We start from the raw sequence: 26327 nt of genomic DNA, 5'->3' as shown, positions 1-26327 counted from the left end.
CGGAGGCCTTTGCCTCATAATATGAGACACTATACGCCCCCCCAGAATCAGTGTTAGACAGCACTGAACTCCTAGGGTCTCTAGACTTACAGACATTAACCCGAAACGACAGGGAGAAACTCGACTCTGACTTGACGGAGGAAGAAGTGGTGGGGGCAATAAGAGGACTGCAGTCAGGGAAAGCGGCTGGACCAAATGCACTCTGCAGAGCTGATCAAAATAAGTGCAACAGGAGCTGCAAAACCGATGCTAGCTAGGTTTTTAAAAGCCCAGGAGGAAGGGAAACTACCAAGGGATCAAAGACTTGCCGCAACAGTTACCATTCACAAAATGGGAAAACACCCCCTCCCAGTGTAGTTCATATCGCCCAATATACCCCCTGAACGTGAAACCTAAAGTACTTGCAAAAATTCTAGCAACAATACGGAGGGGAATCATTACAAAAATAATCCACCCAGACCAATCGGGGTTTATGCCGCATCGTAGCACCCAACTAAATCTTAGACGTCAATATGGAGTCCTGAGCCAAACGGAGCCTCCGTTTGCAGACAGGGCAGTGATGATGGCACTAGACGCATTGATGGCGTTCAATAGCATCCAATGGAAATACATCTTCACTACACTGCCAGAGATGGGTTTTGGGCCAAATTTCTGTAAAAAGGTTCAGGTACTTTACCAGGAACCGTTAGCCAAGGTAGGAGTGAACGGTACCACTTCCCAAACATTCCATCTGGGAAGGGGGACGCGCCAGGGCTGTCCTCTCTCTCCCCATTAACATTTGCACTAGCACTGGAGCCGCTAGCGAGAGAAATAGCCATTAGGACCAGGTTTAGGCTGATTCAGTTACGAATCCTTCACTGCTCCTATTATTCCCGTACCCTTCTCTTCAAAATAGGGAAACCATCCACACCATTGTGTCTCCGGGGTTGCGGCCACGAGGCCACCTTCTACCACATACTATGGCATTGCCCAATCATCCAAGCCCTGTCGAAGGGGGTTAGTGACATCATAGCTCAAGTTATAGCGGGCACCATCCAAATGGACCCAAAAAAAATATTATTGAATGCATCGAGAGACGGCCCCCGACGAAGTACCGTCAAAAATGGGTGGCCCTTGCCCTAGGAGTAGCGAAAAGAAACAAATCAGAGCATGGGAAAGCGTGGACCCTCCTGCGATACGGCAATGGTTGTCAGACTTAGATTGGTGCCAAAATGCAGAACAGGTGATATACAAAAGCCAGCACGAGGTAAGGGTGGGGGTTGGAGCGAGACAAAGTAAAAGATCCTGAAGTTTTATTCCAGTTATAGATTGTAGGCCGAGTGGTGTGAACAATACGAACTGCTGATTGTATAAGATCACATCTTTAAAACTACGATGTAAGTGAAACTGAATAAGATGCAATGATCTCCATTTTAGTGCTTCAAATGTAACAATGCAAAAGTTAATAAAAAGATTTTGTTTTAAAGAAAAAGCAGTTTCCTTCATTATTTTTGTGAGTTTATGGCTAAACTATTTGCTTTGAGATAAAAACACGAAGCATAAAATGTAATTGGGGGGGGGGATAGGGGCCCTTTGCGATCTGTCTTAAGTGACTGCTTCATCAGAACTGTAATGTAAAGTATGTGTTCTTTTATTAAGAGGGTATATGCCAAAAATTCTGGAGCCACTTGGACAACTTTTGCTTTTTCTAGTGCATGTCTCTAACCTCACTTCTTTGAAAGGGTAGCAACTTTAACCTAACATGTTTATATTTAACCACATTTCCGAATCTAACAGGTCTGGTTCAAAGTCAAATCTATCTATTTAAACAGTTAAAAGACTGCTATCTGCTGTGTGAAGTACAGACTTGAAGTCTACAACTAACCCAAATAGATGCCTTTTGTTTTCCTTCACATACACTGCTATCAGAAACACGAAAGGAGATGAGAGGAATGCAAGCATGTAGTACAACCACTGGCAATTGCTCGAGGTATCGAAAAAAAACTGTTATTTGGATTCCATGCCACTTCAGAGAAAACCCAGCCACATGCAAATCACCTTTGATCCTGCTCCAGTAGGAACATCCCAGCCCGAATTGCCAAGCCCTCTCTGAACCGGAACGCAAGCAACCAAAGACTGGTTTCAGTCTATTTGGGCATTGGTTCTAGTGGCATGGTGGGCAAAACAAATGATGGGTTTGAATGCTACCCCTAGTGTTTGCCAATGGCTAGATTATTCGCAAGCATTCCTCCAGTCACTTTTTGTGTGTTTGGTGTAACGCCCTAAGTGGCTAAGTGGCCATGTGTATGCCAAGACTTGTGTCCTGTGGTCACTGTGCCATTGGAACCAAACTGCATCTGACTGAAGAGGCCCAAATAAGCTGAAACCGGTGTTGGGTTGCTTGTGTTCTAGTTCAGAGGTGACCTGGCTTGACCGTTAGGGCTGGACTGTTCCTATTGGAGAAGGGCTTTAATCGGAGGTGGCATGGTAAGCAAAAGAAAATGGGTCGGAATGCAACCTAGATCGAATGCCTGTTAGACTATTTGTAAGCATTCCTTCCATCACATCGATATCAACCGAGATAAAGTAAAACAGTGGTCCATTTTGAATAGTAATGTTGTATGTGGTTTGAGGTGGGCGTTAGTGTCAACTGTTGTGCGTGAGGCCTGAAGATGTTTTCCACACTTGATGCAGCAGCCTATAGCAACACTTTACTATACCCATGCCAAGAAAACATCATACCTGAAATGATCCACCTGGTTGACCACAAAGATGCGATGTCGAATCTTCTTCTTGGTCAAGTATTCATGCATGTGGGGTACAAAGCTCAGAAGCTCCTCAAAACGTTCCCTGAATGGCACCACAAGTGCCAGTTTGTGGGGGCCCCAGGAGGAGTCATCCTCCGAGATGGCAATGTGTTCATGGGGACAGGATTTTGGGTCCGTAGCCGGCCTTTCTTGAGCTCGCCGGCTAACATCAGAGGAGCAGCTAAACTGAAGCCACAGCATGGATATGAAGGCCAGGAACAGGCAGAGAAAGAACAGCCTTAGAATGGTGAATTTCCGAGACAGCATCCCCATGAGGCGGTGCGACCTGCATCAAAAACAAAATGGCCAGTTATGTGATGGTAGAGGTGGACTGTGGAATCAAAGAAGTCTACAATGTGAAAACCACACAGATGCATTCATCACCCAAGGACCACTGAGTACACACAAACAGATGATAAACATACAGAAATGTCTTTCACTGTATGCACGCACTCACATGTTATAATAGAGGCACAGCTTGGAAAAAAAAAACAACACATGCACACGGCACAGATGGATCACTGTCCACCTACACTAAAACGCAAACGTAATACCAAAGGCATTCGTTGTACATAAATGGACACAGTAGTGATACAAAGGTCATTTATTGCAGATAAAGAGACACCCAAGTCATCCAAGGCCACCAACTTCACTCACATGTCATACAGACACAAGTCATAACAGGCATCAAACTACACACAGGCGCACCAGTCATACAATAGAAGGTTACTGTCTACAGACATGGGAAACAAAGTTTAATATACGATATGCAATACATCTAATAGATCTCATACAATTAGCCTTTAAAGAGAAAAATACACACACTTTTTTTGCACATAGTAATACTAATAAAAAAATTGGCAAAGCCAACAAGATCTGCCCTTCACTTATGGCCACGGGGCTACTGGCTTTGGTGCATGCATGGTAGTGGCCATCTTGGAATATTTTTTCTTAAACGTCATGGAAAAGCGTTTCAAGTTGGTTGACTTGCATGCGCACACATGCATGCGCAAGACCATCTTGGAATACTTTTACATAAGGCTTAAGAAAAAGCAAGGTCGCCTTGCATATGCATCACACGTCAGCCACCTTGGAAGGCTATTGTATAGTATAATAAAACATTCCAGGATGTTTGCCCTGGTGTCTGCATTGTTGCACATGCACGCAAAGGGGGGGGGGGTAAAATGTTGGAATCTTTTTCCCATACTATATAACAAAAAGAGTTCCAAGATTTCTGCAGATGTGTGCGCCTGTGGCCATCTTGTAATTGTTTTGTTATCCTGTATTACTAATTTATCTTTCCAAATGCAGGTGGCCATTTTGCATGATAAATTAAGATATAGTATGCGCATGGATCCAAACAAACAAGTGCAACAGTGGAGAAGCGAGGAGCCCAGAAGTACTGTGTAGTTGCCAGACCCTGGAAAAGGAAAAACAAGCATTGGCATAGCCAATAGGTCTCGCCTTTGGGACCGTATAAGTGTTTAGCCATGCAACAGTTGATGTTGTTGCACCAAGGATATTGTGCTGCATAACTAAATACTTATAAGGTCCCAAAGGCGAGACCTATTGGCTATGCCAATGCTTCTTATAGATGTACGTTTAAACAAGAAATCCGCATGTAATTTAAAAATAGAGGATCTCATGTAGAATGCTCTCACGTAAATAAGTGGATAGAAACGGAAGAAAAACAAAGTCAAGCACTTTCTTTAACATGCAATTGTGGGCTGATATACATGTGTATATAGTGACCATAGGGTGCTCCTTAGTTTCAACTATAACAGTGCTAATACGCACAACCCTCTTGCCCGATAATGCAATTATAAGGGAACGTTTTGATTTCATCATGCACTCACCCCGTGAAAGTTTCCAAATGTGTCTAACTCTTCGCCGACGGCGTCTGTACATCATTGCTCGTTTTACTTCCACAAAAGTGTCACAAATTGTGTCACTGAATGTTACTTAAGTACACAGAATCCAATAAAATGTTACATATAAGCAATCTGAAACTTTGCAGCTATGAAGAACAACTCATTTTTATTTAGCAACCGAAATCATGTTGTAAGCAAAACCACCATTCTTCTTGCAATATTGCCAATCTAAAAGTGAAAAGCAAGCATAGCGGTGACCCCGAGTCATATAAAAATGAAGGCTGCATTTAAGCCAGACAAACTTCTAAACCAATTTTAACATTAGACACGAAAAAACTCTTTCAAGAGAGGTCATGCCGAGGCACGAAGTAAAATATGAATGTCAAAACTGAACGAACTGTTAACGGCAAAATAAACACATGTAGTTGGTTGGAAGTCTTACTGCATCTTAGTTTTCTGAGCTCATAATCCCCTGGAATGCCATCGGATGCACGTGCAGCTAGAAAATGGGGAACGACCTTAGAAGGAGGGGCCATGGCACTAATGAAAGCTCGTAGTTGGCAAAAGGTATTATGGGACATGTAGTATAAGTCCCTGCACTTCGAAGAGAAACTAAAACAACAACTGCTGTTTGTCCATTACCATTACTTATTCGAGATAAATGAAATATACAAGCTTCCTTGAAAACCGAAAAAATCCGTTCTCAAGTTAAATGTGCGAAATCCGTTCTCAAATTAATTGTGCCAAATCTATGAAGCGGGAGGAAGTGACCACAATTTTAAAACACGTGTCCAGGGATGGCTAACGCGACACTCATTTTCATTTTAAACTTTTGGCATAGGCGTACCCGCCGACGCTGCTTCATGGACCACAATTCTTTGGGGTAACACGCTGGTAGGACTAGCAGAGTGCGGCCAATCGGATTTTTTTTTATATTCAGGCTCCCTTGAGCCGGTGGGGCTGACGAGCCCATGGCTACGCACCTGCGCGCCTTGAGTGGTACTTTACCTGAGAATATTTTTTGGCAGCCTAAGCAGCAACCGTACACAGATACCTACTCCCTGCTGACGAGAGGCAATTACCTCGAAACACGTGTCCAGGGATGGCTAACGCGACACTCATTTTCATTTTAAACTTTTGGCATAGGCGTACCCGCCGACGCTGCTTCATGGACCACAATTCTTTGGGGTAACACGCTGGTAGGACTAGCAGAGTGCAGCCAATCGGATTTATTTATTTTTTCTCAAATTTAAAATTGTATAATTCCATCTGTCGTTCAGTGGTTCTATATGGTAGCGAAGTTTGGGGCTTCATAGAAACGTCTAAACTTCAAACTGTGGAAAATAAATATTTTAAAAGCTTGTTGAGAGTTCCGCCTAGCTCACCCACTTTTAGCATACACGAGGAGTTGGGGGTTAGCTATCTCTCTGACTTGGTGGCCGTTAGACCTCTTCTTTGCTGGCTTAAAATTTGGCTCAATGAAGACTCTGGCCTAACAAAATCTGTTTTATTGGACTGCTTGAACCTGGATCATAGCAGCAGAATCCCGTGGCTGCGATACGTCAAAACCACCTTCATGAAGTGGGATGTGAGGAACTGTACAGTGCACCCGAGATAATTAGGCCCAGCGACAAGGGAAGTATGAAGATCTTGCACTCTAATTTTCTGGTTACCACTCGTGAAAAGGCGGAACTCTTAAAGCGGACTGTGAGAGAACACGCTATGATCAAAACAACTACTGGTATAGAACCCTATCTGTCTTTTGTACTTAATTCACATGAAAGATTTTTAATGACTCGTTTTAGATTTGGTTTTATCCATTTTTTATTAGCAGTGCCAGAGGGTTTTACTGATAAACTTAGTGATAAAAGGCCCTGCGGTTGCGATCGTAGATCACCGCAGGACACTCTTCACTTTATATTTTTATGCTCTTTTTATGCTGGGCCAAGGAGACAGTATCTGAAAGATCTGCTCAAGAAACTTAAGTTTAAACATGGAAGGGTGGCATAACTGTTTTTAAAAATGTCTACTGATCACTTTACATTATTCTGTGTTTTAAACTTTTTGAAGGCAGTTATGAGATTACGTAAAACCAGAGGAGTTGCATATTAATCCATTGTAATGAACTTGAAGATCGTGTATTGTATTGACTGGTTGTGAGGTTTTTCTTTTAAATGTATTGCTTTTATGATTTAATTTTAAATCAAAATAAAGCTTATTTATTGATTGATTGACCTCAACGGACTTTAAAAAAGCATTGGCATAGCAGGGGAGAAAAGCACGGAGAGGGAGACAGAGTGCAGCAAGGAAGAGAGGAACAAAGAAAGAGCCTGAGAGTGCAGCAGGGGAGAGAAGCACGGAGCGGGAGCCCAAGAGTGCAGCAGGGGAGAAAACCACGGAGAGGGAGGGGAAGGAAAGAGGACATGGAAAGGGGAGAGGGGAGTGGAGGCTGAGTGAGGAGTGAGAGAGGCACAGGAAGGGCCATGGCATTGAGGGGCACAGAGGAGATACAGAAGTGGAAGTGAGGCAGAGAGAGACGGCTACAGAGGCAGTGGAGAGATTAACCAGGAGCGATGACGCGCGCCGCTCAATGTAAACAAGCACGCCCGTGAAAGGCAAGCAGTTCAGAAGGGAACAGGCAGCAGCTGTTTTCAAGCGCACTCATGCTTGTGGCGGCATCCGCCTTGCGGGAGCGAGCAGCGGCCAATTACCATGCACGCCGCTGCTCGTTCCCGCAAGGTGGATGCCGCCACAAGCACGAGTATGTGCTTCAAAAAACAGGAGAGGGACAACTAAAGGTCCTCCTATGCAGCGCATGCACGCTGCGTTGGCGAGACCGAAAAAATGCAAAAAGGCGCAATAACGAGGAGGGCAGGATGGGGTAGGGGCGGTCAGCAATGAACGAGTGGGAATGGATTGTGGTAAGAAGCAGGAAGAGAGCAGGAGGGGTAAAGAGTGAGAAGAACACACAATTTTTTTTAGAAAGTTCCCCAATATGAGCGGAGGAAAGCTACAACGCATCCATTCAAGACACCGATAAAGAAGCTATGCTGCAGTGGTGGGAGAAAAGCAAAAAGAAGAAGGAATGCCACTGAACCCAGCTAGCCAAGAAAGCCAAGCCAAACAATCAAAGAAATGCTGGCGGACTGAAACCCCTCACTATGTGATATATTGTTTAATAGGTCTTACGGTGTCGGTAGATGAGACCTAATTAAAAATATATATATATATATATATATATATCTATATCCCACAGTACAAATCATATTTCATTAGGTTTCATTCACTTCTGCTAAGGGCGGTCTATTTTCAACATGGGTGTAAGTAAGATATCCATTGGAATGCTTAAATGGCTCAGAAATGCAGATGAAACAAGCACTGGCAAAGCAAATATGTCTCACCTATGGGAGAGCTATTGCTTTGTCAATCTATTAGTCATATTGTACTGCAGCGCAGCTGCTGTGCAGCATGACTGAAAGTTACATTTAAAAAAGCGCTATGAAGAGGCCTGCTCCAACCGCGAGGGGCAATGTTCCGTTTTCTTAGTATGGAATTATTCTCTGCCTTCACAAAAAAAAAAAAAAAAGAAAAAACACTGTTGAATTATCCTACATCCAACCTAAAGTTCGAGGTTTTGGCCCCACACGAAGACAGCACCAAAAAAGGCCATGCAGAGTAGGGAACACAGTGCAGTTTACATCTTTGTAGCATCTTGACACACATTGGCATTACTTTTGGGCATTTTTATTTCTGGTGGGACAGGAGGGGGCAAGCAACGAGGGAGGGACAATCGAGGCAAGCAACAAGGGAGGGACAGACTTGACAAGCAACAGCGAAGGAGGAAGGACAAGGTAAGCAACGATGCGCATCGGGAGTGGGCAGGAAGGAAGGAGGTGCAAGGAAATACACAGTACCTCTGAAAAATGAGAGCAGGGAAAGCAGCACTTGGGAAGTGAAGCTAGTACTTGCTGACCAAAGCAAGGAAACGAGAGGGACTATAAAGCTAACCAATGTGTGGGCGGGCTTTAAGACCCCATAGTAAATTAAATGTCTCGCAAGCGACAGCGCATGCCCTCTCCCAGGTGAGACCTAAAGTATAGGGTGTGGGAACGGTGCCCGCAAAATATACTGAATGGCATAAAACAACTGACAGTGTCCCCCAAAACATTTGTGTCCTTCCTGAGGAGAAACAGATTCACAATCTTTACCAAGCAGTCTTCACCACACAGGTAAGTATTTTTAACGTTACCCTGCAGGTAAGTATTTTTTTAAATGACATACTTTTTATGTTAACTAAAAAGTGATTTTAAGGTTTAGGGATCGATAGGGGTAAAGGAAGGTAAGGATGACTTTAGGATTGAGGGGGTTGGTAGAGGGAGGTGAGGGTGACCAAAGGATGCAGGGGTGAGCGGAGGTGAAAGGAGGTGAGAGAGACTTGAGGGTTCAGGGGTGGGTAGAGTTAAAGGGAGGGGAGGTTGACTTGAAGGTAGTGATATGGGGAGGTGAAGATGACTTGGGGCGAAGTGTGGGTAAAGGGAGATAAGGGTGACTTGTATATTAAGGGGTTGGTAAAGGGAGGTGAGAGTGTCTTGCAGATTAAGTGGTGAGTAGAGGTAAAGAGAGGCGAGAGTGACTTGAGGGTTCAGGGGTGGGTAAAGGGAGGGGAATGTGACTTGAGGGCTCATCTGCAGGTAGAGGTAAAGGGAGGGGAGGGTCACTTGCAGATTCGGGATTGAGTAGAGGTAAAGAAAGGTGAGGGTAACAAGCTTCAGGGTAGGTAGAGGTAAAGGAAGGTGTGGTTCACTTGAGGGCTCAGGGATGGGTAAAGGGAGGTGAGGGTGACTTGATTGGATAGTGTGATATGGTACGGTCTGTAATTGCACAGTATAGTATGGTATGGAATGGTCTTTCATTTTATAGTATGGTATTGTGGGGGTTGTTAATTTCTTTCCTTTTTCCCCTTGTTCGGGAAATTCCCCTGCTAATCGGGTTTCTGCATCCCTATGCCACTCTCGGGGTAAGGCTTTGGCCATAAGGGAAACACGGGTGAACCCTCCTCCAGCACAGTCCTCCCCTGGAGATCTAATTTAGGGCAGGTCAGTAATATCGCAACCCATGCCAGTAGGATTGGTATTCGACATACCTCTCTATCCTCCTCCCCCCGGATCTTTTTCTTTTTTCTCTCTCTTCCCCCTACTTAGTCACTTCCTTCTACCATCTGTATACATCTGGGACCCAGCCTATTTCCAAATGATGGTCAACTGTCTACGAGCAAGAATTAATGTCAAATCTGTTAACCCATCGGTGACCTTATGGGCAGTGCTGCATTTATTTTATTTATTTGAAAGTATTTATATAGCGCTAGCTCCACTCGAGGGTATCAGAGCGCTTTACATCAGCAATGGTAATAAACAAGAAAACAGCAATAGCAATAGACTAAACAAATTATACAAATGGTCATACAAAAATAAAAGGAATAGTTAAGATTACATATTGAGCAGAGTGCATATAGGATAAACAGAAAGCCAATTGAAAGCAAACAGAATGTAGTTATAAATAGTAATTTTACAGTATGCCAAGGAGGACTTAGTGGACATAGTAGGGAGAGGGAGGGTATGGTGAGGGGAAGGGGGTGTGGGGCCTTGCCAGAGAAGGAGCGGGATTTCGAAGGAGTTTTTTTTTTTAGAAGGGGGGTATGTGAAGAAGAGTGTTGGTGCTCCTCAGCGTTCGGGCACAGCCAGCTTTTTTGAGTTTAGTTGTGAGGTAGTTTGGAGTGTTCTGATAGAGGGCTTTGTGAATGATGCATGCAATTTTATAGGAGGATCTGCCTTCGATGGGGAGCCATTTGGAGGGTCTTGAGGGCATGAGAGATGCGGTCAAAACGTTTACAATTAGTTGTTAGTCTAGCTGCGAGGTTGAGGACGGATTTGATGGGGGCAAGGTGGATTTTGGGAGTACCAGAGAGAAGGGCATTTCCGTAGTCAATTTTGGATAGGACCAGAGATTGGATAATTAGTTTGAAGTCTTCAGCTGGAATAAAATGTTTGATTTTTTTGAGATGTCGGAGTGTGAAAAGTGCACTTTTTGCTGAGTTCTTTACATGGGAGTAGAGTGTGAGTTTATTGGTGATGGTGATGCCGAGTGATTTGACAGATTCGGCGAGGGAAAGAGCAGTTTAGGGCATTAAGGTCAGCGATCCATGTTTGAATGGGGAGAGGGTTGTTTTTGGGAGAGAAGAGGATGATCTCAGTTTTGTTAGGGTTGAGTTTAATGTGGTTGTTATGGAACCAGGTTTGGATCTTGGTTAGTGCAGTGTTAAGGTGCAGGATATCGGCATGGGATTTTATTTTATAGTACAGTTGGGTGTCGTCAGCGTACAGGGGATAGTTGATTTTTGCTTGTTTAAGTATAAGGGTACGGGGTTGAAAAGGGCGGAAGAGAGGATGGATCCTAGAGGGACACCTAGGGAGACAGAAGTTTGTCTAGAGAGGCTGTTTTGAATTTTAATTTGTTGGGTTCTATGCTGGAAGCAGGATGTGAACCAGTTAAGGACAGTGCCATTAATGCCGAAGTGATCTTTGAGTGCATTGAGTAAGGTTGGGTGGTAGACTGTATCAAATGCAGCGGTGAGGTCAAGGAGGATGAGTAGGTAGGTCTCGCCCTTGTCCAGGGCTAAGTGGATTTCATCGACTATGTTAAGCAGTGCGGTTTCAGTGCTGCAACCTTTGCGGAAGCCAGATTGAATGGGGGTCTAAAAGGTTGAATGTGTCAATATGTTTGTCTAGTTGGTTTAGGGCTCATTTTTCGAGGGCTTTGGAGAGGAGGGGGAGGTTGGAGATAGGGCGGAGATTGTTCGGGTCATTGGGGTCAGCATTGGGATTTTTGGGGATGGGAGTGATTTGTCTGAGTTGAAGGGAGATGGGAACATTCCCTGTTGAGAGGGAGGCGTTTATGATGTTGGTCCAGTAGGGGACAATGACGTGTTTGAGATCTTGGACGAGTGCGGAAGGGAGAGGGTCTTTAGTGTGGGAGGATGGTTTGAGTTTGGCTAGGATGTTGAAGACTTCCTGTTCAGAAACGGGGTGGAAGTTATGCCATGAGGCGTTATTTTTAAGCAGTAGGATAGTGGGGAGGGTTTCAGGAGTGGAGTGCGATGGGAGGAGAAGTGAAGGAGTCAGGGGTGTGTTCAAAGGGAGGGTGGATAGGGTGTAGTATCCAGGGGGTGTTAAGGGGTGGGTGAGGGTTGAGTGTCGAGGAAAGCGCGGTCAATTTTTGCGATTTGTTCAGTAAAAAGTTGGCGATTGCTTCACATTTGTTAATGGAGGCCACCGGGTTAGGGGGTGCAGGTGAGGTTTGATTTCTAATAATGTTGAACAGTTCTCTAGGTCTGTTTTTGGCACGAGAGAGTTGTAGACAAAAGAATGATGCTTTTACTGAAAAGATGTGTTTTTTGTAAGAGGATCTTGCAATTCTGAGGAGGGCAAGATGGGATGGGGAAGGGTGTTGTCTCCATGTTCTTTCAGCCAGTCTCAGTGAGTGTCTTTCTTTATTAAGGTCTAGGGTGAACCATGATTTAGAGGGGACATTTTTTAGTGTTTTCGTTTTCAGAGGGGCGAGTTGGTCTAAAACCTTTAGAGGGGACATTTTTTAGTGTTTTCGTTTTCAGAGGGGCGAGTTGGTCTAAAACCTCAGAGACAGTTTTGTTAAAGTGCTCAGTGAGTCCATTCGCATTTGCAGGGGGGGGGGGGGGGGAGGAGGAGGGGGAGGGGGGTGAGACTGAGTTGGGATTGGAGTTTATGTTCCAAAGCACCGGGGGGGATTTGCCTAAGATTTCTGGTCACAGTTGTAGTATTATTGTTTTTTTTAGGGGCGGGTAGTGTTGGAGGGGAGATCGTGAACAGAATGAGATGGTGGTCAGACCAATCGATAGGGATGATGTTGGATAAGGATGTCAGATCAGGGTTGGAGATGATGGCGTCTAGAAAAACCCCTTTGGCGTGGGTGGGGGAGTGGCAAAGTTGCTTGAGGTCGCTAATCTCAAGAAGGCTATTGAGAAGGTTGATTGCAGGGTCATCGGGTTCATTCCAGTGCAGGTTAAGATCTCCTAGGAAGAGATTTTTGGAGTTGGAAAGAAGCGATTTAGTTAGAAGGTCCGATAGTTCTTCGGCAAAGGGAAGGGGTTCACCAGGAGGGTGGTAGATGTTATGAAGTCGTATTGGGGGGGGGGGTGAGCTGGTTATTTTAAGTTTGGCTCCTAAGTATTCAAAGGTTGTGTAGTCAGTGTTATTAATTGGGGAGAGTTGTAGTTCTTCTTTATAAATGATTGCTAGACCTCCCCCTGTTTTTTCAGGTCTGTCTTTTCTGAGAATAGAGTAGCCAGGGGGGCCAGAAGGTCAAGGATGGGTGTAGAGTGGTCTTTGAGCCAGGTTTCAGTGAGGAAGGCGATGTCAGCATCCTCGTTAAGAATGGTTTCTGAGATTTCGGTCGCATATCGGACAGCCGAGCGGCAGTTCATGAGCATGCAGGTAAGGGGTTTAGGGATGGCGTTAGGGGCGGGGAGAAGTTGAATGCTGGTGAGTTGAGGGGAGGGTCTGGGGGATCTCGGAGACTCGGGGATTCTGCTGTTTCCCAAGATAACAGGAATATTGGAGAGAGGGGGAGGGGTCTTTAGGAGGGGGATTGTTAAGGAAGGCGTTGCAGAGGGTAGAGAGTATTCGAGGTTCGAAGGGGTCTGTGGGAGCGCGTGAGGAGAGGCGTTGTTACCCAATGTTTGGCATATGGGTGTTTCGAGGGCTAGCACATGGGGCAGAGGGCCAAGAGGGGCGGGCTATGGGTTTGTAGGATTTGAACCGACTGAAATCTTTTCTGAGTAGGTTAAGTTCAGTAGCCAGGGTAAAGAGATTGTAGTCCAAGTTATGAAGTGTCTGATTGAGGTTGGAGAGGAGGGAAGTGGTAGTGGCTGGGATGGAGGAGGGGTTAGGGACGGAGTGGCTAAGGAGAGAAGGTTGGCAGCTTGGAGTGGATGGTTCATCAGGGGGGATAATGTGGGTGGTTCCGTGTTGAGAGGAGGATTGGGGAAGGCCGGGGGAGGGGTGTATGGGCCGGTGTTGGGAGGGAGGGCTGGGCGTGATGTGTGATGGTCTGGTGGAGGGGGGGGTGGGGGGGGAGAGGCGGGGGGAGAATATGAGGGGCGAGAGGGGATGTGGTAACAACGTAATGGGTGGAAGTGTAGTTTGTGTAGGAAGGGGTGGGGATATGAGGGGTAATGGTCATTAAGGGACTGTTTAGAGGGGGAGGAGGGGTACTAGGGAGGTGGTAGGCTGTTGGAGTTGGACGGTCAATATGGGACATGGGGGTTTGGAGGAGTGTATTGGAGGAGGGGGGGGTAGGTTCCAGAGAGGTGGGTAGAATAGGAGTTAAGGATAGGGATGAGTCATTATGGGTAGGGGGTGTGGAGTTTGTCTCTGGGAGGCGGAGGAGAGTTGGGGGGTGTGGGATAGGGCTGGTGAGGGGAGGGGGGATAGGATTGCGACAGGGGATAGTTCAAGTGAGGGTGACAGAGTAGGAGTTGTACGGGGATTGTCATTAGGGAGAGAGTTGGGGCGGCCGTGGGGGGTCCGGAGGGGTTTTGGGACTGAGAGGGTGTTGGGGGGAGGAGTAGGTAGTGACAGCTGGTCAGAAAGAGTGCTTTAGAGGAGTTAAAAAATTGTGAGGTGCTGCTCTGAGGCTTGAATCAGAAGGTTTCCAGTTTTGTAGACGGAAATGGTTATTTCACCAGGGAAAAGAGAGGTAGGAGAACTGGCAAGTCTGTGACCATGGGGGATTTTAATTGAGTTAGATACTGGGAGGTGTTGTAAAAAGGTGCTCTTCCATTTGGAGGGGCGTTTGGAGTAGAAAATATAGTTAGTTAAGTGGGGGACGTGGGGCTGTGATAATTGTCTTCAATAAGGGTTTCAGGATGTCGGATTAGAAATTTATGTTTTAAGTTTTGTTTGCCATTTTTTGAAAGGTTGGGAGGTATGGAATGGTCCAAGAGTTGGGACCATGTTTGGTGAGTGTGGGGTGCTTGTCAGTTGGGGCATGGTGTGTGGGTGGAATTGAGGAGGGACATGGTGGTGAGGTTTGGCTGGGGGAGAGTAGGGGGGCGGGCAAAGAGAGGGGTGGAGAAGTTTAGAAGAAGGAGGAATGGGTAAGAGCGCGGAGGGGGAAGGTGTGGGAAGGAGAGAGGGGGAAAGTTTTGGGAGTCACAGCAGCAAATCGGGGGTGAAAGAATGACGCGGATTGGCGGGGTTGGAGGGGGGGGAATGATGAATATTGGGCAAGGTAGCGGTGGGCGGGGGGGAATTAAGATTTGGAAGGTTGCCAGAAGAGAGCGGAGAGAAGCAGAGGTTGGTGCCCGAGTAGGTGTTCGGTGCTAATAAGGTAGGGGGTAGTGGGTTGGGGTAAGGGTAAAGAGGAGGTATGCAGGAGGGTTAGAGTGAGGTAAAAATCAGAGTTCGAGTAAGCAGTGGTGTTTCTCAGTGGGTGGAGACTGGGGAAGACTTTGTTAAGTAGAGAGGAGTATTGAATGGATAGGGAGATGTGTGGCAATACAGGTAGTGAGAAACAACAACAATAATGATAAACATAGGTACGAGACAGGCAGTCTATGGCACATACATAGACCGATGAAGGCGAATGATTAGGAGAGTATAAGTGAGATTTGTGGAAGACATGAAAGGATCAGAGTGTCATATAATTTAGTCGGTCCCAAGACCGTTACAGGTGGGTTATGGTGTATAAGTCTATGGATCAGATTAGACACTAAGGTGAATTGAATGACAGTGGGTGTAATGAGAGAGACAATAGTTTATAGGATCAATACATTCAGTTTAAGGTACATGCGGATATTGATATAAGAAGTGGAGGAGGTAAGAGGAAAAAGAGCGCATATAGGGGAAGAAGAGAAAAATGAGAATGAAAGGGGAGGATCTCCTGGGGGAGAATTCGGAGCAGGTAGGTAAGGTGCAAGTAAGTGGGGTTAGATAGGAGGGGGGAGATTAATGGGTGAGAGTGATAGAGAGACAGGAAGAAAAAGGCTAGGGCAAGAGCTTAATAACAATGAGAAGATACGTAGGAGAGATCTAAACTGGGAGCAAGGGTATAAGATGGTACTACGGTATGAAGGAAGTCACACTAGTGTTTTAAGGGGTGAGTTAGGAATTCACGCCCAGGTTTATCAGGCATGTCTGGCGAGGATTGTCTTAGAGTGTTCTGGATTCATGGGAGAAAGCGTAGGGTTGTGGACCCAGAGATCAGGCCCAAGGAACAGTGCATGTCCTCCTGTCGTTGCGGGAGATGAGGCAAAAGGAGCACGGGGCATGCCAGCGTAGCGAGCCGGTCTTCGGTAGTCGGGTGACCGCCTGGTCGGGCCCCCAAAGAAGCAGGGTTATCGCCTTGTCAAGCCCCCAAATAAGTAGGGCAGAATGCGGAATGTCAACTCTGGAGGAGAACCCCTTACGAGGCAACGGTTCAGTGAGAGTTAAAAAGAAAGTCGTCTAGGTCAGGGCAATGTAAAGGCAGTTGGACCTTCAAGTGCAGGTCAAAATGGAGGCAGCGACTCTCAACCGCAACTCAAAATGGAGGCAATGATCCAGAACTCGATCGGAGGCTGAGAGCAAAGCAGGGACAGAGGGGCTCCTGCCGAACCCACAAGTACCCCATCAAATCGAATCAGCCTCATGCGGCTTCAGGCGTGCAGTGTGGAGCCACTGCTCAGACCAACCTACCAGTTCTCAGGCGAGGATCAGGAGGGGGCCTCGGTGGCCCCGATTCAGCATTGGCCACAGGCAAGGCGTGTGGGGTCCCCGCAGGCCCAGAATCCCTCATCGGCTTCCAGCGAACTCAGTGCAGTCCACAGGTGTGGTCCTAGTGGGCCATCTCGGCGAGGTTCGGGTAGGCAGCGGGGAGCCACTGCTCGGACCAGCCAGGTCCCGGGTGGGAATTCAGGGGGGGCCTCCGTGGCCCAACTGTGTCATCAGCCCTCGGCGAGGAGAGGATCGAGGGGACCCAGCAGGCCTAAAGAGACCTCGGGGCAGTTCCGGCTCAGTGGATCTCGGGGCCACATCAACGGGCTTCTGATGAGCGGCACGAAGCCGCTGCTTGGGTGCCGGACAGGGGTGTTCTAGAAAAGGCCCAACTCATGTGAGCAACGGGGGGGGGGCACTGTACGGCCCTACCAGGCTCCTGACGCCGGTCATGACACTTCAACGGTACTCAGCGGGCCCACCTCAGGCGAGACTATGGTGAGCCGCAGGCATCAGACGATGATCTTGAGATCACATCGGTCCCAGCTCCAGGCATCGGCCTCCGCGAATCCCCAGAGCAGTCCTCTCGTCTGAGGAACGTTAATTGGTGTCGGCCTCAGGCGAGGCGAGGACTGAGGGGTCCCGGCAGACCTCGATCGGCCTCAAGCGATCTCGGGGTAGTTCACCGGCAGGGGTCCCAGTGTGCCCGACTATGTCATCTGGTGCAAAGGATCTCGCGTCTGTGCTGATGGGCCTCCAGCAAGCAGCAGGGAGGCACTGCGCGAATCAACCAGAGCCCACTTGTCGGTCAGGGGGACCCAGTAAGCCCGACTCAGACGCCAGCCCCAGGCGAGCAGCGGGAAGCCACCGCACAGACCCTCCGGGCTCCTACCACGGGACCCTCAGCGGTTTTTCATCAGGCCCACTTCAAGCGTCAGCCTCGGGGGGCTCGTGCAGACTGGGCAATATTTTGGTTAGCCGCAGGTTCCAGGCGGCGATTGCGAGGCCACAGCGGGTCCAACCCCAGGCATCGGCTTCAGAGAGACACCGGGGGAAGTCCTCACGTCCGAGGAACGGTCGATTCAAGTAAGTAAGTAAGTAAGACCCAGTAAGCACAACTGCTGTATGCATTCAAAATGTCTGTCTGTAGCACCCTAGACAACCCGCAGAACCATATCCCAATAGTGGGTAAGCGCAAAACAATCCCACACCATATGGTACAAATCAGCATCCTCTGTGGCACAGTGGGGGCATGCCAATGATGTAATGGAAAACATAGCGTGTATGAGCCACAGGGAAAAGTATGCTCTGTGCAGGAAGAAAAACAATCAATCTAAACCAAGCATTGCATGACACTTATGGGGTATAACTAGGGCTCCCGTTTTATGGCATTTATTTTATTGACATTTCTGTAAGTATTTATCCTTATTTATTTTTTGCTATTTTTATCTGTATTTATCCATATTTATTTTAGGCTTTGTGGAAAAATGAAGCTGAAATTAGTACATTTCCACATTTATTTAACCGGTAAATATGCACTCATGCTTGAATGCCTACTTGGTTTCAATGCTGTAGACACTTGCAGAAGATAAATTAATGCACTTTTAAGAAAATATGCAAATTTCAGTATCAACCTTGTGCATATCTACTACTGTTAAAGCCGCTTTACTAAAATTCCTTTCTTTTTTAGTCTCCTTACCTATCAATCCAACCAGCTATAGGCCTGGCAGTCATGGTAGACAGTATTTAGAATTACTCAAAATGTAACCCAATATCCGTTTTTATCCTCATTTAAAAATAAATACAGACAAGAAAATAAATGTTTTCTGTCTGTATTTATCTGTAAAAATCTGTAAAAACGGAAAACAGGGAGCCTTAGGCATAACCCAAAGTCCTCTTCCAGGCTGCATCATCATAAGAGGACCCGAGGTCTGTCATCCATCGCTGGTATAGCAGAGTAAGATCTACTCGAGCTCCCTGTAAGACAGACCTAAAAAGGAGGGTGACAACCCTAGCCTTTCCCGTAATAAGGAATAGGTAACAGAGGCATTCGTGGTCTGGAGGTTCTGCGGCCCCTATTCTATACTAAAAGGGCAGCTATCTGTAGACATCCAAGCGCTGAAAGTGTGGCACAGAATCATTATGGAGAATTAAAGGGACCCAATCCGAAAATGGCAAGTTTTTAATACTTTCCAAAAGGGAGTCCCTTTTTGATTGAGCAAAGGGACGGTGGAAGGCTGTTCCATAATTTAGCAGCACTGTATACAAAGGAGCATTCACCGTATTTTGCCCTATTGATGACAGTACTTTGGCAAGATGGGAATTGGAGCAACACAGATCTCCCAGGATTGCAGGAGGACACCAGTGCACGGGAGATCAGAGACCCTTTCTCAAGGAGGACACTATGAGCAATGCAAAGTGGTAAGAATTTAATTCTCTCCGTGACAGGGAGCCAATGGAGAAGGCAGAGAGCTTGTCGGCAGATTGGTGTCTAGCAATATTGTGCAGTATCCAGGCAGCGGAGTTCTGCACTACCTGCTTTGTCTTTATTGCACCTTTTTGGTGCTCCCACATGGGGAGAGCTGCCTTGGTCCAGGCGAGAGAGTATAAGTGCCTGAACTATCAGCCTCTTTGAAGTGGGGAAAGAAGAGTGAGAATTTTACAAAGCATACTCAACATACCAAAACAGATAGTAGCAAGCTTTACTACTTGGGAGCCAAATTTTAGCGATTCATCCGACCACATTACCAAACTCCTAACAGGTTTTGAGGCGGGGGGGGGGGGGGGTAGGGGGGGGGGGGGGAGGCCTAACCAAATTGGCCAACCCAGACTCAAGGAAGAGTTATGATTGTTGCCCAGGACCATAAGCATAGTTTTGTCTCCATTTTGAATTAATAAACCAGTGAATGGGAAGGAAGATGGCGGATAGTTTCCGCCCTTGAGAGCATCTCCGCCCACTCCTGACTGATGGCTGCCACCATCGACTCCCGCTTGCCTCCGTTACTGCTCGACTGAAGATTGGAGATTTTCTGTGAGGAACGCTATGAAAAGATAAGGGAGAATCGTACAAAAGGATTGTTAATGAGAATGGACTTTCTGCTTAACTGATATCGTTCTTCAGCCGCCCTCAGCCGTCTGCATTTGCTGCCGCTTTCGATGGGCCGATGTGCCGGGTAACTGAGATCAGCTGTGCGGTGCTGGGGATCCGCGCAGCGAGTTGGTATACGCTGGGAACATCACGAATAACATCACCGCTGCTCTCCCCCCCGACGCTCCTTTGTTGTACTAAACGGTGGAGCATATACACGAGAGGTGTGCTGCAGCTCCTGTAAAAGTTTGTCTGGCAGTTTGGGAGTTGGACACCGGTATCAGATAACAGTGGCGCCCCCACGAACGACCCGCCGAGGACGGGCGGGGCTCACAGCGAAGGCAGCAACAGGTGAACCCGACCCGGCAGGAGGATCAGAGGTGGTCAGGTCAGATTATTTAAACTGCGGGGGTATGTTTGAAGCGGCTTGTGTTATTGATGAAGTGTAATGGGAGGCTGTAACTCTCAATCCCCAGTTGGGGAAGCCCATGTTAAAACTACTTCGCTCCGGTAAAGTATCCGCACTCTTACGTTCTTGCGGATCGGATTCAGTCGCCCTACGGATCAAATGGCTGATGTGCTTAACGCCGCTGTGAATGAGGGGTGGGGCGAATCAGTGGAACTAACTAAAACACAAATCTCCCCAACTGCTGAGAATATTAATGGGAGTATTAACAGTCCTCCCCCTCTTAAAGAAACTTCCATTGTGGCTGATTTGGCTCCGCAAACTCAATCTGAGGAGTTATACAATAGTGGTTATAATCATAACCGAGAAGACATAGTGCTACCTCCTTCTAATGTAGCCTGTGGAGATATGCCTACTTCTACTATATCACTACTGGCTAGTGTTGTTTCCACTCAGCGGCAATCTTGTCTCTACTCTATTATTGTGAGCCCAGGGTCTCCATTCAATGCAGACTCAATTGGGGTCAGTGGTAATGCCGCTAATCCCGCTAATGAAAAGGAGAATACAAATAAACGTTTTACTAAACAATCGTGCAAGACGCCCCCTAGCTCTAATCAACACTCTGATACTCAGGAGTCTGGTCATGGTACTACTGATAGCATTACTGAGAATTGGAGGACCCAGAAAGGGAAAACTCATAAACATGGCAGGACTGGAAAAGGCGGAAGAGGACGAGGGGGTATGTGTGGAGCTAACACTAAGGTTCACTTATCAGAGACAATGGAACGGCTGAAAGGGGCAGCTATTATTACAAAATCAGGGCTAGAGCTGAGCCCTCTTCGGAAATGGGTTTCTACAAAGGGGGAAGTCAGATCAATCGTCTCTAGGCTCTCTAATTCAGGAATACCTGCTCTTCTTCCTCTCACTACAACCACAACTATAACCACTACTTTAAATGAACAAATTGATTCTGCTTCAGGCGTTCTCCCTTCTGATACTCCTAACAGATTGTTAGTCACGGAAACAGACTACCTATCTTGTGTCAGTGCGGCAGCAGTGGATAGTCCTCAGACTGTATCACGGGAGTTAGGACTTGAAGCTGAAATTGCAACAGTTGCTACTGGGCAAATCAAGACCCCTGTTTATTCTTTCTTATCAAGTGACTCACCAGATCCAGGGGGTGCTGGAGCTAGCGGGGGGGAGAAATGTCTTGAAGGTTGTCCTCAGGATAAAACCTCTGAAGAAGAACCATCTCTGTCCAGGATCATACAAGCTCTTAAGATTCAAAGATTAGAAGCACAACAACATTATCAACAAGTTAGGGCTGACAGTCTCGAAATCAAAAAGTCACTGGCTGAGGTCACCACTAAAGTTTCTCATTTGATTGTAGAGGTCTCTGACCTTCAAGATAGGGTGGCTGCAGTAGAAGAGGATAACTCTCTTATGAAGCAGGTGAGCACACATGAATCACAGCTGACCAGTGTCCAACTAAAGCTGGAAGACCTTGAAAACCGTCAGAGGCGCATGAATTTAAGGATTTTTGGGATTCCGGAAGGCAGCGAAGGGGCTAATCCATGAGCGTACATTGTTGGTCTTCTCCAAAAAGCATTTCCAGACTTAGAGGATTGGGACATGGACACTCAAGTCCAAAGAGCACACAGGCTGCCACTTTTTCTTTCGCGGGACACCCAATCTAAAAGAAATTTTGCAAGGCCTATATTGGTCTTTCTTGACAATTTTGTTGCTACGGCAGGCCATTTTTTTCAAGGCTCGCCCGATAGCTCCTGTTAAAGTGGGTTCTTAGTCTATATTTGTTCGTTCTGATCTCTCAAAACCCACTATGGAGAGGCGTTGGCTTCTAAGGCAACTTATGGACCCCCTTAAAGCTATATGTTCTCAGGTTATTTTACAGGAACCTGCCCGCTTGAAAGTTATCAAAGATGGTCATACTCATTTTTTCTTTAATGAGCAGGATGCAAAAAAAATTCTCCATAAATGGCAGTCCGTAGTAAAGGACTGAGTTATGTTTAATATCTCCTTTATTCTTTCTTGACGATGTTATTATTATTCTATCATTACAATTCAATGATTTAGAGTTTTTTTGGTGGAATATCATTGTATTTTTTTTTGGATTGGTTGGAGGCTGGTGGGAGCGGGGGGTCTCAGTTGGGGGGGTGGGGGAGAGGTGCTCTCTTTTTGCGGTCATTTGGACAGCTTAGTTTAGGGGGTTGATTCCTTTCCATGGATACTGGGTGGGAGTTGCTTTTGGGTGGGGAGGGATGAGTTGGGAGAGTGAGCGGGGTAAAGGGGGGGGCTAAAGGGTCACGGCATTTCGGGTAAAGTTAAAAAATGTTGGTTGCAAATTCATTATGTCAGTCTATTTACCAATGGATTTATAAATCTTAGAAATAATAAAAACCTACTTTATGTCTAGTAATAAATTTAAAATTATGAGTTGGAATGTATGTGGACTGAATCAAGCTAATAAAAGAAGGTTAGTTGCGAAAGAGCTGAAGGTTTTAAAGCCAGATATCATTGGCCTTGTGGAAACGCATGTGGCTTTTAAGGATAGAAACTTTCTTAAACAACTGGGCTACGATTTCATTATTTGTACATCACAGGCGGTATCTATTCGGGGGGGGTAGCACTGCTGAAAGCTAAGCATTTTGTGGTCAAAATCTTACGGACTATGGCTGACCCTAATGGAAGATGGGTGATAGTTCAGATATCTGTGTCCAAACATAATATGACAATCTGTACAGTATACGGTCCGAACAATGATTCCCCTGATATCTTTACTCTTCTCAGTTCCGAATTATTAGATTGGCCTGGCGATCTAAACTGTATTTTGGATAAGAAAATCGATACTACAAATATTAAAGTTAGAAATAGAATGAATCGGGCGAGGACAGCAATTCAAGATCTGCTTTACTTGCACCAATTAGAGGATGCTTGGAGAGTGCTACATCCGATACAGCCAGGTTTTACTTACTTTTCTCATTCGCATAAACATTACTCACGGATAGATATGATTTTTGTTAAGTATAATATGTTGGAGAAATCTAGTATGGTAGTTTGCCCCAAGATCACTTCGGATCATAACCCCATTATGTTAATACTAGCGTTGGGTAATGATGAGGGCGGTAAGAAGAGAGATTTCTCTTTTCCTAAGCATCTTCTTAATAATTCTGATTTTATTACATTTATGCAAGACGCCCTTAAGGAATATATTGCTAATAATTTACATTCTACTTCGCTAGCACTTGTTTGGGATTGTCTGAAGGCATATGTAAGGGGGATTACACTCCAATATATAATTAAACAAAATCGGTTCAATTTTAATCTAATGGACAGCGAACATAAGAAATATATGGAGCTAGAACAGCTTCATGCTCAATCCATAGCTCTAAAAAATGTGGAAGAACATCGTATATATCTACAGGTCATGGAGATGAGAGCAAAGCTTGGGAGAAGGCTTAAAGATAAAGTGGCAACTAATTATATTAAGTATAGAAACCGGCAGTTTGAGTATGGCGAACGGGTTGGACGAGTACTGGCTCATCAGTTAGCAGATCATAAAGTTAAGGTATATATAAAAATAGTTATTGGGGTAAATGGTAATGTCTTTTCAAAACCGCAGGAGATTGTGGAACAGTTCTGCTTATTCTATACTGACTTGTATAGAGAAGCGACGAGTTTTAATATACAGTTAGCTACTACTTATACACAAGGGAGTGATCTGCCTTTATTGGATTCTTCTCAGATTTCAAGTTTGGAAAAAAGTGCTGATCTGGCAGAGCTCAATCTTGCAATTTGGCCACTGCCCATGGGTAAGGCAGTTGGGGAGGATACTTTACCACTCGAATTCTACAAAACATTAAAGGATCTCCTAGCCCCAATTTTGTTAGATCTGACTAATGGGATACTTATGGGTGGGGATTCCCCCCCTTCTTGGAATAAGACAAATATTGTTGTATTTCTCAAAAAAGATAAGCCACCGGACAATCTCGGCTCATACAGACCAATATCTCTAATTAATTCAGATGCCAAACTATTTTCTAAACTTTTAGCATCCCGTCTTGCTCCTATGATGCATTATTCAGTGTCTGAAGAGCAACATGGTTTTATACCTGGTAGGGACACTGTAGCGCATATTAACACTGCTATAGCTGTATTCGATGTCGCAAATCAACGGGAGCAGCAGATTGGGATGATTATGTTAGATGCCGAGAAGGCCTTCGACCGGGTGGCCTGGGGCTCCTTGTGGTGTACGATGGGCTCCTTTGGCCTCGGTCGGAGGTTTATCTCGGCTATTAAGAAACTATACTACAAACCCACTGCCATGATTAAGTACAACAGTTTTACCTCGTCTATGGTCAGTATTGCTCGCGGCAGACGGCAAGGGTGTCCGCTCTCTCCCCTATTATTCGCCTTATATATCGAGCCCTTTATTAAACATTTGCTTCATAATATGTCCATTTCACCAGTTGTCTTTAATGGTATTTCCTTGAAAGTCACCGCATACGCGGACGATATTGCTGTCTTTTCCACTAGGCCAGTAGAAACTATTTCAGAACTAACTCATGAAGCGCAGCGATTTGGGTCCTTTTCTGGATAGAAACTGAATTTGAATAAGACACAGTCCATTTTAAATTTCACACCGATACTTGCCACACCTTCATTAGGTATTACAACCTCGGCTATGTATCTAGGGGTGTGCCTTAGCGCCTGTATCGATGACATATTTGACCTAAACTATACACCGCTCTTGAAAAAGGTCACTAATGATCTGCGTAGGTGGCAAAAGCTTCCGGTGACTATCATTGGGAGGTGTAATATAGTAAAGATGAATATATTGCCTAGATTCCTTTACTTCTTTCGTGCCATTCCTCTCAGAATTCCAGTGTCTCTTTTTAAGCGCATAGATAGCGTTATTGGAAGTTTTATTTGGAACTATCGAAGAGCAAGACGGGCGCTTAGATGCATTAAACTTTCCTTTAAGCAGGGAGGTTTTAAATTACCTGATTTCAGATCCTACTTTTGGGCCGCCTTCATTAGCCGAATTCAGTCTTTAATAAAGGGACCTGAGGGAAGGGAATTTTGGGTATTGTATCAGTTGGCACATGGTCCAAATACTGGCTTCTTGCTACAGTCTATGTCAGATCCCAACTACTACAAAAGAGTCCGATTTAAGACTATTCGACATATTCACTTTATTTGGCAAGACATTTGTAAAAAGTGTAATCTTCCTGATTGGCACGAATTTACTTATCTCTGGGGTAATCCGAAGCTTCCTGATATCTTTTCGGACTCAGCCACGCACATTTGGCAACAACAGGGAATTATAAAGTTGGGGCAGCTTTATGATGAATACGGATTTAAGTCTTTTCGGACACTGCTTATGGAATATGGGCTCATGCATAATTCTTTTTTCAAATATCTACAAATCAGGAATTTTTTTATGCAAGAGAAAGGATTGTTGGCGCTCCCTTTAACAACAGAAGTTCTTTGTGTAATTTTTAAGAAAGGTAATCGTGGTCTTATAGGGAGAGCTTATGGCTGCTTTATGGATGAACTTGACGATGACATGTTACAGATTACAGCTAAATTGAATACTGTGTTTGGTATAGAGGTGACTCCCGATGAAGTTTCAGACTCACTTGGTAGAATAAGTTTTTCTGTCACTTCAATCAATTTAAAATTACAACATCATCGAATTCTTTTTATGCTGTACTATACTCCAAATTTGATTTCTAAATGGGCCACTTCAAGTAATTCTATTAAATGCTACTGCCCCAAATGCAATGAATTCGCTGCAGATATACGATATATGTTTGTGACATGCCCTAAGCTAGCTGAATTTTGGTGCAGGATTGCCCAGGAATTGGAGAAGTTAACTGGCAAAGTAACGTCCTTATCAGAGAAGGCAATCCTACTAGGGCTACTATTGGATACCGGTAATGTTTCAAATTCTTTTGTGTCAATCTTTATGGCATGTGCTCATTTGACTATTGCTAGGGTATGGATAGAAAAATCCAGCCCTACTATTACTGAGTTTTGGCTGTTACTGAGGGGGGTCTACGAAATGGAATTAGCATTGGCAAAAGCAAGGGGATTGAGATCATTGGTTACATTTGGACGGCTTTGGTCTTGCCTTCAGTAGGATTAAAAGTATTTTTGCAACTATTGTTGAAACTTGACATCATATGACTTCATATGATATCTATACAAGTGTTCAGTCCATATATCCATCTGTATGTATTTATTTACTTATTTGTACATGTATTTAATGTAACAGAAGAATGTCTTTTTGATTTGTATTCTTTTGTTTGTGAATGACAAAATGATATGCACCCTGCTTTTTTTTTGTTTTGTGACTGTGACCAATAA

General features: G+C 45.3%; 1 protein-coding gene across 1 annotated transcript in view; it reads right to left on the bottom strand.

Annotated features, from left to right (window-relative positions):
- B4GALT7 (beta-1,4-galactosyltransferase 7) overlaps positions 1–26327 on the bottom strand; it is a 108489-nt gene that overhangs the window by 36250 nt on the left and 45912 nt on the right. Inside the window, exon 2 of the mRNA XM_085618361.1 lies at positions 2722–3072. Within this exon, the coding sequence (XP_085474487.1) occupies positions 2722–3072 (351 nt within the window). The remainder of the gene's footprint in view (positions 1–2721; positions 3073–26327) is intronic.

Source organism: Triturus cristatus, chromosome 7 (assembly GCF_964204655.1).
Source record: "Triturus cristatus chromosome 7, aTriCri1.1, whole genome shotgun sequence".
Lineage (NCBI taxonomy): Eukaryota > Metazoa > Chordata > Amphibia > Caudata > Salamandridae > Triturus > Triturus cristatus.
The sequence above is the reverse complement of the archived record's forward strand: the minus strand, read 5'-3'. Positions and strand labels throughout refer to the sequence as shown.